Source organism: Lemur catta, chromosome 1 (assembly GCF_020740605.2).
Source record: "Lemur catta isolate mLemCat1 chromosome 1, mLemCat1.pri, whole genome shotgun sequence".
NCBI classification, from domain to species: domain Eukaryota; kingdom Metazoa; phylum Chordata; class Mammalia; order Primates; family Lemuridae; genus Lemur; species Lemur catta.
In genome coordinates this window covers 180,337,359-180,353,261 of record NC_059128.1, presented here as the reverse complement: position 1 = coordinate 180,353,261, position 15,903 = coordinate 180,337,359, and the positions used below count along the sequence as shown (strand labels likewise).

The window sequence follows — 15,903 nt, the reverse complement described above, 5'->3', positions numbered from 1 at the left end:
GCGCATGCCTGTAGTCCCAGCTACTCGGGAGGCTGAGGCAGGAGGATTGCTTGAGCCCAGGAGTTTGAGGTTGCTGTGAGCTAGGCTGATGCCATGGCACTCTAGCCTGGGCAACACAGTGAGACTCTGGTCTCAAAAAAATAATAATAATAATAAATAAAATAAAATAAAAGGCTTTTGAGATTCTGATTGGGCACAACTGACGTTTTAACAACATTAAATCTTACAATTCATGACACATTTCTCTATCCATGGTATATATATCCTCATTTAGTTAAATCTTCTTTAATTTCTCTCAGTAACGTTTTATAAATTTTAGTGTAGAGGTCTTGCAAATCTTCTGTTAAATTTTTTCTAAATATTTTATATTTTTGATGTTATTTGCAATGCGGTTTTAGGATAGATTCTATAATAACACCCAGAGGCACCTAAAATCTAAAGTTCATTTTTAAAAATCCTTTGAGTTCCCAGTTAGATATTATGGGGTTGGGTACCAAAGAAGGATAATACAAAAAGAAAAAAACACAAAGATGATGCTAAAGAGATGTTGTAAGGCAACATGTGTGTAGGTGCTAGTTCAATGTAGAGAAAACAAGATGGGATCATAACTGGAAGGGGGCAGAGCAGAGATTCTGGGGTGTTGGTAACAATCTATTTCTTGATCTGGGGTAATAGGTGTGTTTAATTTGAGAAAATTCAACAAGGAGTATTTTTATCTGTACCCTTTTCTGTATGTATAATATAATTAAAAAAAGTATACTAGAATAATGAAAAAATCTCAGGAGCTAATTCATTGCATTTGGTGCCAGCCACAGTCTCATGAGGGGATGGTTCATGTGAGTGAGGGTTGTCACCATGCTATTGTCCCCTTAACAGCATACTAAATTGAGCTATGATTCCTTGCAAGAGGTGATAATATTTTACATAGCATTGAAATACAGTCAAAGAAATGCCCTGTTCAAAGATTCTGGGGCTGTAATGGCTAAAAAAGAGAAAGGAATAGTGGATGAGCTGGAGGGGGATAGAAAGATGAGGGGAGGCCAGGTGCCACATGGCTCACACCTGTAATCCCAGCACATCACAGGCGGTAGGATAGCTTGAGGCTAGGATTTGGAGACCAACTTGAGCAACATAGCAAGGCCAGCCCCTCCAACCCCCAGTCTCTATTAAAAAAAAAAAAAAGCTGGGTGTGGTGGCACACCTGTAGTCCCAGCTACTTAGGAGGCTGAGGCAGGAGGATCCCTTGAGCCTAGGAGTTTAAGGCTACAGTAAGCTATGATCACACACTGCACTCTAGCCCAGGCAACAGACAGAGACCCTGTCTCAAAAAGGAAAGAGAGAGAAAGAGAGGAAAGAAAGAAAGAAAGAAAAAAAAGAAAGAAAGAAAGAAAGAAAGAAAGAAAGAAAGAAAGAAAGAAAGAAAGAAAGAAAGAAAGAGAAAGGAAGGAGGAAAGGAAAGAAAGAAAGAGAGAAAGAAAGAAAAGGAAGGAAGGAAGAAAGAGAAAAAGAAAGAAAGAAAGAAAGAAACAAACAAACAAAGAAAGAAAGAAACAAACAAAGAAAGAAAGAAAGAAAAGAAAAAGAGAGAGAGAGAAAGGAAGGAAGGAAGAAAGAAAGAGAGAGAAAGAAAGAACGAGAGAGAAAGAAAGAACGAAAGAGAAAGAGAGAGAGGGAGGGAGGAAAGAAAGGGAGAAAGAAAGAAAGAAAGGAAAAAGAGAGAGAGAGGAAGGAAGGGAGAGAGAGAGAAAGAAAGGAAGCAAGGAAGGAAGGGAGGGAGGGAGGGAAAAGAAAAAAAAAGAAAAGAAGAGAAGGAAAGAGGAGGGGAGAGAGTATGAGAGGACGATTGATATGAACACTTGTTCCCTGCCACAATCAACTGAAAAAATACTCTCTACTAAAAATAGAAAGAAATTAGCTGGACAACTAAAAATATATAGAAAAAATTAGTCAGGCATGGTGGCACATGCCTGTAGTCCCAGCTACTCGGGAAGCTGAGGCAGAAGGATCACTTGAGCCCAGGAGTGTGAGGTTGCTGTGAGCTAGGCTGACACCATGGCACTCTAGCCCGGGCAACAGAGTGAGACTCTGTCTCAAAAAAAAAAAAAAAAAAATTAAAATTAAAAAGAAAAAAAAAACAGAAGTCACTCTATAAATTATCCTGGGGAGTTTTAACTCCCAGGCTTGTTTCCCCTGGCTATCACTTGATTTCTTGACCACATTCTTTTGACAGCCCATTCCGCAACTATTCTCTCTATTAATGAGTTCAATACAATTTTGGACATGTGTTCATTATATATTTGTGGAAGAATCATGATTTTATGGTTTCTGAAAATTATTCTTTAATAATGGACATTTTCTCAATAATGTATGAATAAAAGTAACGTCAGGGAATGATGTCATTTTTGCTGATCTGCAATTTACAGTCTAAGCAAAAGTTGTGCTCTTTCTGCAAATGCTACTTCAAGACCTAACTAACAAATTCAAGCACCTGTCTTTCTGTGCTCCGGTGCAGGAAACAAACAATTTTAGCTGGATGTGAAAGACGAGGTAGACAGAGAAGTGCGCTGAAAAACTCTTCCAATTTTCACAGTCTGCCCAGGAGACTCAGTATAGAAAGAGTTGTCTCAATTCTTAGATATAAAAGAAAGATATGAAGAGTCTCCCCTTGCCTCCACCTCTCTCTTCCCTCATTACCTCCCCTACTCAGGGGGTGAGATTTGAAGAGTCATATTCCTAGCAGCTAGCAATTTTATAGTCTCTTCTATTTGAACTACAGAAGGTGAGAAGAGACGGTTGAAAAAGGAAGCAAATTCTCACACGCCCTCAACACATAAAAATAAACATTGCCCTGAATCCTGCAAGCCACCAGTCATTGTCATCATCATTATCCTAATTTATAATCATTTCTAAAACTTGTTAGAAGCTTTCCATTTACAGCCTGGTGTGTAGAAGGATGAGCTTTGGAGCAGACGAGCGAGAGATCTGACAAAGTCATTGGCTTTGTCACATAATCTTTATTTATTTATTTTAGAGATGGGGTCTCACTCTGCCTCGCAGGCTGAAGTCTGAAGTGCAGTGGCGCGACCACAGCTCACTGCAGCCTTGAACTCCCGAGCTCAAACGATCCTCCCGCCTCAGCCTCCAGAATAGCTAGGACTACCGGCGCGCGCTCCCATCTGCGGCTTATTGTTTTGTAGAGACGGGGTCTCATGTTGCCCAGACTGGTCTCAAACTCTTGGCCTCAAGTGATCCACCCGCCTGGGCCTCCCAAAGTGCTGGGATTTCAGGCATGAGCCACTGCACCCGGCCCACATGATCTTTAGAGCTTGGACTTCTCATCTGCAAACACGAGGCGTGGCTATTGAGGGTATTAACTTAGATAAATTTGAGATAACATATAAAAAGCTCTGTGCAAACTAATAGCTCTATAACGTTTCAGTTGCTTGATTTGTCTCTCAGTTTCCTCATCTCTAACGGAAATAGTGAGAATCTACTTCACAGGGTTCTTGTGAACTCTAAATGAGTTAGTAAATGTAAGCACAGTTCCTGACACAGTGCTTAACAAATGTCAGCTACTGATATTATTAATGTGTGCTCCACGAGGGGGCACGTCGGATTTTAAACACCTTTCCCTCTCCCAAACAGCCTAAGACCCAGCAGACGCTCACTACATTATTGCGGGATGACTTACGAATGGAAGAATCGTCTGACCGCAGCGCTAGCCGCAAGGGGCGACCGAGCGCAGAACTGCCATAGGCCGGAACCCAAAGTTCGGGACGCTGCTGCGCCGGAGCCTCTTGGCGTCTGGAAACCGGCGCCGGAAGTGGCGAGGGCGGGGACCGGGTGAAATCGCCGGCTTGCGAAGATGCTGCTGGACTTGTCCGAGGAGCATAAGGAGCATCTATCCTTTCTGCCGCAAGTGGACAGCGCGGGTCAGGGAGCGCGGGACGGTGTTTTGTGGGCCGGGGAGGGAGCCAAAGGGAGCCCCGACGCTCACGGCCTTCTGATTTTCGTTACAGTGGTTGCCGAGTTCGGGCGGATTGCAGTGGAGTTCCTGAGGCGAGGTTCGAACCCCAAGATCTACGAAGGAGCCGCCAGTAAGAAGCGTAGAGGCGCGGCCTCGCGGACTGCTAAGGAAGTGCGAGCTGCCCTCTGTCGCCCGGGAGAGGAAGGGGATTATTTCGACTCCTAGGGTCCTGTTCCCCTTGTAGTAGAGTAAAACTAACAGAGCTCTTCAGTCAGGGTGCAAATCCTGCCCGTCCTCTTGTGAGATTTTTAAAACTTAAATTAAGTCAGTTTTCTCCTGTGCAAAATGAACGTAATATCACTTGCCTTTCAGAAATACTGAGAAATGTTAAATATACCAGAGTCTGTGGAATAGCAGGGTCAGCTGTAAACATCATGCACGTGCTTGATTGTCATTAGTTATTCAGACATTTGCTTTTGCTGAAGTGGTGGTGTTTTCCCTCTGGATGAGAGGCGGTCTCTGCGTTTAAGTCTATCCCTGTCGAGTTCCTGTTCTGCCAGACTTGAAGGGGCTACGTATTCAAGAGAAGGTCTGCGCTTTATTAAAAAGGCTGCATGGCAGGAAATACTGAAGGCATCTGGCTGTTAATGGAATGAGAAAGAACAGGAGACTGTGGTGAACTTATTTTTCATTGTACTTTTTGAAAACATGGAATAATGGATGTTTATTTTTAAATAAGAGTTGGAATAAAAGGATAAATATCAAAACAGTAATTTATTTGTTCATCTTTTCTTTTTCAGGAAAACTAAATGTGAGTAGTGACACTGTCCAGCATGGTGTGGAAGGATTAACATATCTCCTCACTGAGAGCTCAAAGCTCATGGTAAGGGCTTCTGGGGACTGTTTTGTATTACCTGGATTCTTAGGAAAGGTCCAGTGTCCTCTACATCGTAGTCCTGGCAGGTACCTGTGTATTTTAGTAATGTTGTTAATGGTTTATAATTGATTTTGTGAAGACATACCTAAACAGTATGACTGTAATATCATCTGCTGGCATGAATACCTCTTGCTAGTATAGCTAGTATAGTATTGCCCCTAATTCTGCATGTCGTTAAACCATACCCCATAGTATGTATCCTAAAAGAAAGGAGAGTGAAATGATTTCTTTATATATCAGCAGTATCTGGCTTGATGAAGAATAGAAAGGGAAAGTGGGCATCTTAATTCTTTCCTTTTTGTACTTTAGTAAAGTATTTTTATGTATTAGTAACTCAGAGTATGGAATAGTGGGCAATGGTTGTCTTTTAACTGTAAGGAATGTTGTTTCTTTTACTAGACAGAAATGAATTCGAGGATATCATATTTGAATGTTTGTATATATCAAGTACTTTAGCATTTACTAGACAAAGATAAATTTTGATGTTCCTTTATACTCAATTCACTTGTAGATTTCTGAACTGGATTTCCAAGACTCTGTTTTTGTTCTGGGATTCTCTGAAGAATTGAATAAATTGTTGCTTCAGCTTTATCTGGACAATAGAAAGGAGATCAGAACTATTCTAAGTGAATTGGCACCAGACCTTCCCAGTTACCACAGCCTTGAATGGCGACTAGATGTACAGGTATGGCTTTTTCTTTTTAACCTGACATAGAGTAGAAGGATTATTTTAGGTTTGTGTCCTGCTTATTGTATTCTTTACCACCTTAACCAAGCTCTGGCTTGAAACTTAGGTTTTATAATGTTCATTTTCTTTTCTTTTTAATGTATTCAAATCAGTGTAATTTGTAAAGTTTGTAAGAAATTGGTTATTTTGGAAAGGAAGATGGTTATGTAGATTTTTAAGGTGATGCTTGAGTTTTAAAAACTCTTATCTTTTTTTTCATTTCTTTTTTTTTTTTCTTTTTGAGACAGAGTCTTACTCTGTTGCCCGGGCTAGAGTGCTATGGCATCAGCCTAGCTCACAGCAACCTCAAACTCTTGGGCTCAAGCAATCCTCCTGCCTCAGCCTTCCGAGTAGCTGGGACTACAGGCATGCGCCACCATGACCGGCTAATTTTTTCTATATATTTTCAGTTGTCCAGCTAATTTATTTCTATTTTTTTAGTAGAGATAGGGTCTCACTCTTGCTCAGGCTGGTCTTGAACTCCTGAGCTCAAATGATCTGCCCGCCTCGGCCTCCCAAGTGTTAGGATTACAGGCGTGAGCCACCACGCCCAGCCTAAAAACTCTTCTCTTTAAATATAACAGACATAGGCACACAGGTAAATGTACAGCTCAATAAATTATCACACAGTAAAAACTCCTAAGAAACTGACATTCAACCATGACCCACATCCAAGAAGCATCCTCCTTATCTCCTACCAAATACTGCCCCTTCCCTCTTTTCCAAAGGTAGCCAACATCCTGACTTCAAACACATAGATTCCTTTTGTCTGCTTTTTAACTTTCTGTATATGGAATGATCCAGTAAATATTCTTTCATGTCTGGCTTCTTTTGCACAGTGTGATTTTTGTGAGAGTCATCTTTCAGTTGTTTTTAGAGCCACACAAATAAAAGGAAGTTTTCAGACCATTACATGTAGCCCTTTATTAAGCAGTGAGAAATGAGTTAGTAGATATGTATTGAATGCCATTCATTCACTGTTTAGAGCTGTGCTAAATGCTTTGGGACACAGAAGAAGTGTAAGATACTTTTCTCAGCCGGAAAAGATGTTATCATCTGGTTAGGGATATTAGGTATTCTCAAAATAACTAATAATTAAAGATAGTTATAAAATAAGGTCCTAGAGGGAGAAAAATATGATTGTATAAATGAAGATGCTGAGTGTTTAAAAAATGTACACATGTCATTGTGTGTATTCTGGCATGATCCAAAAGCAAAAGGAGGTGACATTTCAAAAGGATGAATGAATGGAGAAAACCAGGGTAAATATACTTGGCAAGGGAAGCAATGTAAGTTGTAAAGGCCCACATAGATACATATAGATTTGAGCATATAAATATGTGATACAGTGCATTAGTTCTCGAACTTGACTGCGTATTAGAATAACCTCGGGAGTTTTGTAAAAATTCTGATGTTTATATTCAGAATCCAGAGACTTAATTGGTATAGAGTTCATCCTGGGCATCAGAATTTTTAAAAGCTCCCCTTTTACCGTATAATTCAATAAATAAATAAATAAATAAATAAATAATGCCATAAAGTTTGCAAACCACTGTTATAGTGGATTCTTCCTGATTTGAATGGAGATAAGGTGGTCAAAATAGATTGTAGAAATTCACTTAGTGGAATGTAGACCTAACATAGCAGAAAATAAGAAGCCTTTATAGATTTTTGGATAAGAGAGTATAATAACATTAGAGCAATCATTTAGGAAAGTTAATCTAGCATCCTTGGGCAGACCGGAATGAAAATAGGAATCTGAAGTTTGAAGAAATTCAGTCCTTTACCCATTTTTTTCCTCTGTATGAAATGCTTTTTCTGTCTTTCCGTTACCTCTTGATTCTTCTCTTTCTTATCCTTTTAAGTCTCAGTTTAAATCAGGGCTCAGCAAACTGTGGCCTATGGGCCGAATCTAGCTTGCTACTTGTATCTGTAAACAAAGTTTTACTGGGACACAGCCATGTGTGCTCCTTTGTTTACATATTATCTATGGCTGCTTTCAAAGTACAGGAGCAGAGTTGAGTAGTTGTGCCAGAAACTCTGTGGTCTGCAAAGCCTAAAATATTTATCTGGCTCTTTACAGAAAAAGTTTACTGACCTCTGCTTTAAATGATGCCTCCCTCTGGGAGAAATGTCCTGTTAAATCCTGATGGCATCTGTGTTTTCCTTTACAAGGCACCTGTCCTTCCTCTTTTGGCAAGTCATCTCACTCATACAAACCTGCTTTACATAGAAAACTATTAACTCTGGGATAGCAGGGACCATGCATGTCTTATACTTTCTTCAAAGCCTCAACATCTCCTCCATGCTCCACACTCTTAGCTGTTGACTTTGCTTCCTGTTTGACTAAGAAAAAGGAAGCAATCAGAAGAAAACTCCTGAATGCACCTATCACATCTGCCGGTCTTCCTGTATCAGTACCCACTTGCTCTGTCTTCTCTCCTGTTCCTCTTGATAAAATGTCTGTGTTCTTATCTGTAGGCAACCTCTTCCCTTGTACACTTCTGTCCATCCTCATTTCCCCACGTGAGAACATAGTTCCAGCAATTGTTCCCTTTGTTTCCTGCATCATACTTTTTTTTTTTTGCCTCTACTGAATCATTTCCTTTAACAGAACAGTAGAATCAGAAACCCAGTCTTGCCTCTACCCATTCTTCCTACTGCCACTCCAGTTTTTTGCTTCCCTTTATACCAGAAGTCCTTGAAAAAGTTTTCTATGTGTTCTCTCTCCCCATTCTCTTTCAAACTCGCTCTAATCAGACATCACCACTCTACTATCATAACTTACTCAAGGTCATCACTTTTTAGTCTTTATGCCATTCAGTTTATTAACAGCATTTGTGACAGTTAATCACTCCTTCCTACTTGAAATACTTTCTTCAGTTGCCTTCTGGGAAATAACTTCCTCTGGTTCTCATCCAAACTCACAGATCCCTCCTCAGTCTCCTTTGCTGATTCTGTCTCATCTTATCACATCCTTTAAACATTAGGATGCACCAAAGATCAATTCTCGATCTTCACACTTTTTCCGCTTACATTCCATAGCTGATTTCATCTAATTTGATGGCTTTAAATACTCTCTATATACTCAGGAATCCCAAATTTTTATCTTTAGCCTAGATCTGTCTCCCGAACTCCAGAGTCATACAGTTGAAGCCTATTTGATATCTCCAATTTGGTGTTTGATAAGCATTCAAATGCAATATTTCCAAAACTGAATCCTACCTTTCTCACCCTCTTCTCCCCAAATTGCTTCTTCCATAGTCTCCCCCATCTCAGTAGATGGTAAGTCTGCTGTTTGAATTACTCAGGCCAAAAATACTTGAAATCATCCTGTGTCGTCTCTTTACTTTTCATCTACTCCATCTGCAAGTCCTACCTTAAAAATTCCACAATCTGACCACTTTCCTCCATTGTTTGAAAAAAAAAAGATAAACTTCACACCAAATTTTTAGCAGCTCTTGAACAATTAGAAGTTCAGGCAGCATAGGAACCACATTCTCACATGACATTAATGAGTTCAAGATGCACTTAATTTAAGGTAAAGACAGCTTATTTAAGTTGTAATCTCAGTAGTAGTTGAGGATGTCTGCCTAAAACTTGAGTTCAAGATTAGTTCAAACAGCAGGTGTGGTAGCTCATGGCTGTAATCCTAGCACTCTGGGAGGCTGGGGTAGGAGGATTGCTTGAGCTCAGGAGTTCGAGACCAGCTTGAGCAAGAGTGAGACCTCATCTCTACTAAAAATAGAAAAATTAACCGGGCATTTGTGGCACGTGCCTGTGGTCCCAGCTACTCAGGAGGCTGAGGCAAGAGGATGGCTTGAGCCCAGGATTTGGAGGTTGCAATGAGCTACAATGATGCCACTGCCCTCTACCCAGGGCAACAAAGGGAGACTCTGTCTCAACAACAACAACAACAACAAAAAAAAAAAACCAAAGAAACAAGATTAGTTCAAACCACAAATGAGAATGATTTCTCTGGCGGCTGAACTGATTCAACCTCATTGGTTACTCATAGTTAGTAGAAACTAAAAGTAGTGATTAAGGATAAAGGTGATTTGGGGAAAGAACAATCACTAGCACAACAGTGTCACTGAAAGTAAGAACAGCATTTAAAAATGGAGGGATCATCATGGATGTCAGAGTTGAGAAGACCAAAGTCTAAGTTAGGATTTGGTCAGAAGAAAGATGCACTTGTCATATTACATCTTCAATTTTACGCTTGCGATAGGGTGACTGGCCTAGAGAAACAGTATTCCATTGTCATGAGCATCTTCAGGTAGCCTTAGAAAAGATAATTTCTTATGTCCCATTAATCCATTCATGCTTCCACACATCTATTCAGTTGCCAAAGCATTTATTGAATGTCTAGTGTGTGCCAGGCTTTGTGCACATAGCAATGAAAGAAACAGTACTTGCCTTTAAGTACTTACAGTCTTATAGGAGACCAAAAAATAAAATTAAATTAAAAATCAGCAATTATAATCAAGTGTGATGAGTGCTTGAATAGGCATGAACACCAGATATAGTATAAACCAAACTAAAGGCTTCATGAGACCAGGTATTGTGTCTTGTTTGTTACTGTGTCCCCAGTACAGTACCTGGCACATAATAGGCATTCAGTGCTAAATAGAAAAGGTGAATGGTAGGAGGGAGATATAGTGGTTTCTTAAATTATTTATCAGATATTTCCTGTACACCTATTTTTGTGCTAGGTGTTATGGATACAGCAAAGAACAAAACACAGTTCATTCTCTGAGGGACATCATAAGCAGCAAGTCTTTTGGGGATTGTGGGGATTTTGGGGAGGTCACTGTGGGTTAAGCCTTTACCTTAATATTTAGGTCCTTTCTTAATAACCAGGTAGAGATGTGGGGATGGTCTTGTTTATGTGGTTCAGCAGTAATTTATCTTGTAGATCTTTATCTCTTTCTTGTGTAGGGGTGTCCTCTGACTTTTGGGATCCAGTAGTCCTTAATATTTCTTTTTGTGGTTTTATTGATTTGCTTGGAGTTTTTTCATTATGAATACATTTTTACACATTAGAATTAAGAAGCTGAATTTTCTAAAATTAAACTCAAGGGCTCATTTACCCAGTGAAATGAGTTTGAATGGCTGCATTACTGCTAGGACTAGTACAGCTTAAGGTTGCAGGTTTACTGAATGAATGTTGCCACTTCTGGTGAAATGCATGTAAGGGCTAAAAAAAACTATTCAGAGCTAATTGAGTTTCTGAGCTCATTAGTTGAAACTATTACAGGGGATTCAAACTGGAGTGGATTCTTCTGCTCATGGAGGAAGGCATTTCAAATAAGACGAGCTAAATGGCTGGGAAACTAGTAACAGAATACAGTGCCTTTCATTTTGAGTGACTTACCTCATAGAGACTGGTAGTGAATGAACAATTACCGTCTAATTATTGTTCAGTTGCTTATGGAAAGCAAATTAATCATCATAGTTTAGTTTCTAGTAGGACTGTTTCCTTGGCCTTCATTAAAATTGCCAGCACAATTAATGCCCTTGACAATACTATCCATCAGTAAATTAAAAGTATCTGAAACTGATGCAGGAGGATGTTACTTTTAGAGCTGGTCCATTTACAGCTTCATCAAAGCATCATTTTCTTGTCCTGCCCACATATTATGTGCTCTGACGCTAAATAAAGGACTGAATTTTTTTTAGAAACTTTAGCTAAATGAAACATAGTTTTTAGATCCTGTTTTCTCCTTGATATTTTTTGCCAGATTACCCTCTTCAGTACCTTAAGATATAGTCAAAATGTAGTCCTTCACACTAAACATTTTTCTTTTTTTTCTAATTTACATTGACATATGACTTTTTTTTAAGTTACTGTAATTGTTATGTTTACAGGGAGGAGGGCAGAATTTCGTCTCTATTAAAAAATAAATCCATATCAAGAACTTTGTGGACTACTGTTCTTTGCCTTGTAGTGCTGTCATTCAACTTCTTTCTAAGAAAAAATTAGGTCTGATTATGTCTTATTAGGTATTTGTGAGGGATGTTTTATAATATCTTTTCTAGAATTTTTAAAGAATGGTATAAATATTTGTCTATAAAGGTTATTTAGATATCGTGTTGTACAAAAATTAAAGGATAGTGGCTTTAAGTCAACCAAAAAAACATGGTTTAATTATACATCTGGATACATTCAGTCCTATCTGTCAGTGCAGATATAAAGGAAAAAAACAAATATAAACAGTTGCATAATTGAATGAATAAGTAGTATTTTCAGTCATCATATTTATAGGTTGTATATCTGTCATGTCTATAATTTTCTGTATTAGAGAAATGATCTTAAACAGGCACTTTACCTTGCAAGTACTTATTTTATGTTTGAGTACTAGCTCACCAAAAGGGCTTGACCTATTGTTTCTAAGTCATTTGAGGACACTAAATTTCAGCCTTGAATTAGTATCAGTATCTTGGGTTCTTTTGGAAGCCCAGATCACCTAGAATTGTTTGGAAGATGTTATTAGTCAGAATATCTGTGTTGTAATATTAAATTAATCCTGAAATTTCAGGTTTAGATTTGTTACTCACTTGAAAGTCTCTTCAAGTTGGTTTCCTGTCTTTCTGACATGACTCCAGTAGTTTTTGATGTATAACAAGATGTTTCAGGCTCCAATAGTTTTGAGTGTGTATAACAAGATGTTTCAGGCTCATGTTGTACAATTCTTGTTTGAGACTTCAAATCAGCTATTACTGCAGATGGTACTAGTTCCTTTTAATGGAGAATCGTCTTTAGAGAACGCAATTGTGCTAGGGTTGAATGTCATTACTTTCACATTGGTCATTGTTTATAGTTTTGTGGTTATTTCTTTCAAAAGTATGTAATTAGTACTTATTTTTAAAATTGTGGAATGCATAATACAAACAAAAGATTATAGATACCTAGTTTAAAGAATAATAATAAAACAAATACCAGTATACCCACCACCAACCTTGACAAATAGAACAAAGCTAATACATTTGAAGCACCTGTACCCTCTCCCAACTGTAACCCCTTTCTAGCCACCTGCAAGAAACCATTATCCTGAATTTTCTGTCAATCTTTTCTTTATAGATTTTTTTATCATATATTTTATCACTAAACTTATGGTTTTTTAAATTTTCATGTTGTATTATGCAACTTGCTTTTTGATTCAACATTTTCTTTTTAGTTTTCTTCTATGATAATTCATATTGCTGTAGTTCATGCTTTATACTGCCATTTAGTAAGCAAGTCATTGTATGATTATTCTCAGATCATCTATTCTGTCGTTAATTAATATTTGATATGTTTCTAATTTTTGTTTCTTAGAAACATACTATTATGAATAAATGTATATGTGTAAGAGTTTAAGGTATATACCTAGGAGTAGAATTGCTGGTAATGCATATTGTTTTCCAAAGTGATTTTCTCATTACTCTCATCAGCAATGGATGGGAGTTCCCATTACGTCACTTGCAATGCTTTATATGGACAGGCTTTTAATTTTTGCTAGTCTGATATGTTAAAACAGTATTTCATGTAATTTTAGTGGCCCTTTTCCTGATGTTTAATAAAGTTGAACATATTTTCTGAACATTTATCCATTTGTCTTCTTTTGTAAAATGCTTATTCAGCTCTTCTGTACATTTTTCTGTTGTGGTTTATTAAATCAGAGGAGTTCAATATACATTCTGGATACTAATTTTTTTTTTTGGTTATGTATGTATTGCAAAATATCATCTTCCAGTTTAGGGCTTGTTTTTTCATTACCCTTAGGTATCTTTTGAAGAAAATTGATTAATTTTAATATGGCTAAATTTATCAGTTTGTCTTTATTGTTTGTGCCTTTTATTTCATGTTTAAGAAACTTTTCATACTGTAAGGTTTCATGTATATTCTCATTTTTTTCTTTCCAAAGGTTTTAAAGTTTACTGCTTATTTTGAAGTCTGTGATTCATCTGAAATTTAATTTTTGTATAAGTTGTAAGGTAATTATAAATATGATTAAGCATGATTGTTAAATATTAATTGTGTTCTTTTTCCATTTAAAATCAAGCTTGCAAGCAGAAGTCTCAGGCAACAAATTAAACCAGCAGTGACTATAAAGCTACACCTTAATCACAATGGAGGTCACAATACCAGCATTCTACAGACAGACCCAGCCACCCTGCTCCATTTGGTTCAACAACTGGAACAAGCATTGGAAGAGATGAAAACAAACCACTGTAGGAGAGTCGTCCGCAACATCAAGTAGTACCAGTTTTAAGGTTTTAATCCCTTTGAATCATTTATGAATTGATATCAGCAATAACTTTTCAAATTAATTTTTTATTGATGATAATAATACATCCAAATTCCATGAAATTTCTTTTGCTATTCCAGGATATTGAGGTTATAATCAGAAGCTAACATAAAGTTTATTTCCTACTGCTAAATGTAGTCAGATTGACAGATTAAGATGTAGTTTGTATTTTAAATGTATAAATAGGGTTGAATCAACTAGAAATGAATCTATACTGTTATCTTTTATATATATGAATGACTGTCCTGTTTTTGCTACTTCTTTTGACTGCTTAACTTTATTTTCCTCCATACTGATCAAAATAAAATTCACAATGTAATGCTATTACTGTACATAATTTTCTAAACAGTTCAATATTTTTTTTTATTTCAGCATATTATGGGGGTGCAGATGTTTAGGTTACATATATTGCCCCTGCCCCCCCTCCCCGAGTCAAAGCTTCAAGTGTGTCCATCCCTCAGATGGTGCACATTGCACTCATTATGTATTTATATACCCATTCCCTCTTCCCTCCTCCCATCTGCCTGACACCCGATAAATGTTATTCTTATATGTGCACTTCGGTGTTGATCAGTGAAACCAATCCGATGGTAAGTACATGTGCTTATTTTTCCATTCTTGGGATGCTTCACTTAGTAGAATGGGTTCCAGCTCTATTCAGGAAAATACAAGAGGTGCTATATCACCATTGTTTCTTATAGCTGAATAGTACTCCGATGTATACATATACCACATTTTATTAATCCACTCATGTATTGGGTTGTTTCTACATCTTTGCAATTGTGAATTGTGCTGCTATAAACATTTGAGTGCAGATAGACATTCTTTATTATAGAATGTCTTTTGTTCTTTTGGTAGATCCCCAGTAATGGAATTGCTGGATCAAATGGTAGATCTACTTGTATCTGTTTAAGGTATCTCCATATCGCTTTCCACAGAGGTTGCACTAGTTTGCAGTCCCACCAGCAGTGTATGAGTGTTCCTGTCTCTCTGCATCCATGCCAACATTTATTGTTTTGGGACTTTTTTATAAAGGCCATTCTCACTGGAGACAGGTGTTATCTCATTATGGCTTTGATTTGTATTTCCCTGATGATTAGAGATGTTGAGCATTTTTTCATACGTTTGTTGGCCATACTTATGTCTTCTTTTGAAAAGTTTCTGTTCATGTCCTTTGCCCACTTTTTGATAGGGTTGTTTGATTTTTTCTTGCTGATTTTCCTGAGTTCTAAAGACATTCTAGTTAGCTTTTTATCAGATGTATAGCATAGGACTATTTTCTCCCAGCCTGTAGGTTAAAAATAATTTTACGCTTCGTATGGAACCAGAGAAGACCCCATATAGCAAAAGCAATGCTAGGCAAAAAGAATAAAATAGGAGGCATCAATTTACCAGACTTCAAACTATACTACAAGGCTATGGTAATTGAAACAGTATGGTACTGGCACAAGAACAGAGACATAGAACTATGGAACAGAACTAAGAACCCAGATATAAAACCAGCCTAATAGCCATCTAATCTTTGAAAAAGTAGACAAAAACATACACTGGGAAAAAGAATCTTTATTCAATAAATGGTGCTGGGAAAACTGGATAGCCACATGTAGAAGACTGAAACAGGATCCACACCTTTCACCTCTCACAAAAATCAGCTAACAGTGGTTAACAGACTTAAACCTAAGGTGTGAAACTATAAGAATTCTAGAGGAAAACGTTGGCAATACTCTTCTAGACATTGGCCTAGGCAAAGAATTTATGAAGAAGACCCCAAAGGCAGTCACAGCAACAACAAAAATAAATAAATGGGACCTGATCAAATTAAAAAGCTTCTGCACAGCCAAAGAAACTATCACAAGAGCCAACAGTTCAATATTTTTTGCTTTTCAAAGCACCCCACAATAGTCCCAGCTACTCAGCAGGCTGAGGCAGGTGGATCACTTGAGTCTAAGAGCTTGAGTTCAGCCTGGGCAACATAGTG

General features: G+C 37.8%; 1 protein-coding gene across 2 annotated transcripts; it reads left to right on the top strand.

Moving 5' to 3' along the window:
- Window positions 1-3,823: 3,823 nt before the first annotated feature.
- On the top strand, window positions 3,824-14,249 carry COMMD2 (COMM domain containing 2). Of its 2 annotated transcripts, none has more exons than XM_045539453.1 (5): window positions 3,824-3,932; window positions 4,020-4,064; window positions 4,768-4,850; window positions 5,416-5,589; window positions 13,680-14,249. In XM_045539453.1, the coding sequence occupies exons 1-5, from the start codon at window positions 3,866-3,868 to the stop codon at window positions 13,875-13,877; spliced, it is 567 nt and encodes a 188-aa protein (XP_045395409.1). In that variant the 5' UTR covers window positions 3,824-3,865; the 3' UTR covers window positions 13,878-14,249. The 2 variants fall into 2 exon arrangements, with proteins under 2 accessions (XP_045395409.1, XP_045395408.1); XM_045539452.1 differs by having other exon boundaries at window positions 4,020-4,097.
- The last annotated feature ends 1,654 nt before the right edge of the window (window positions 14,250-15,903 follow it).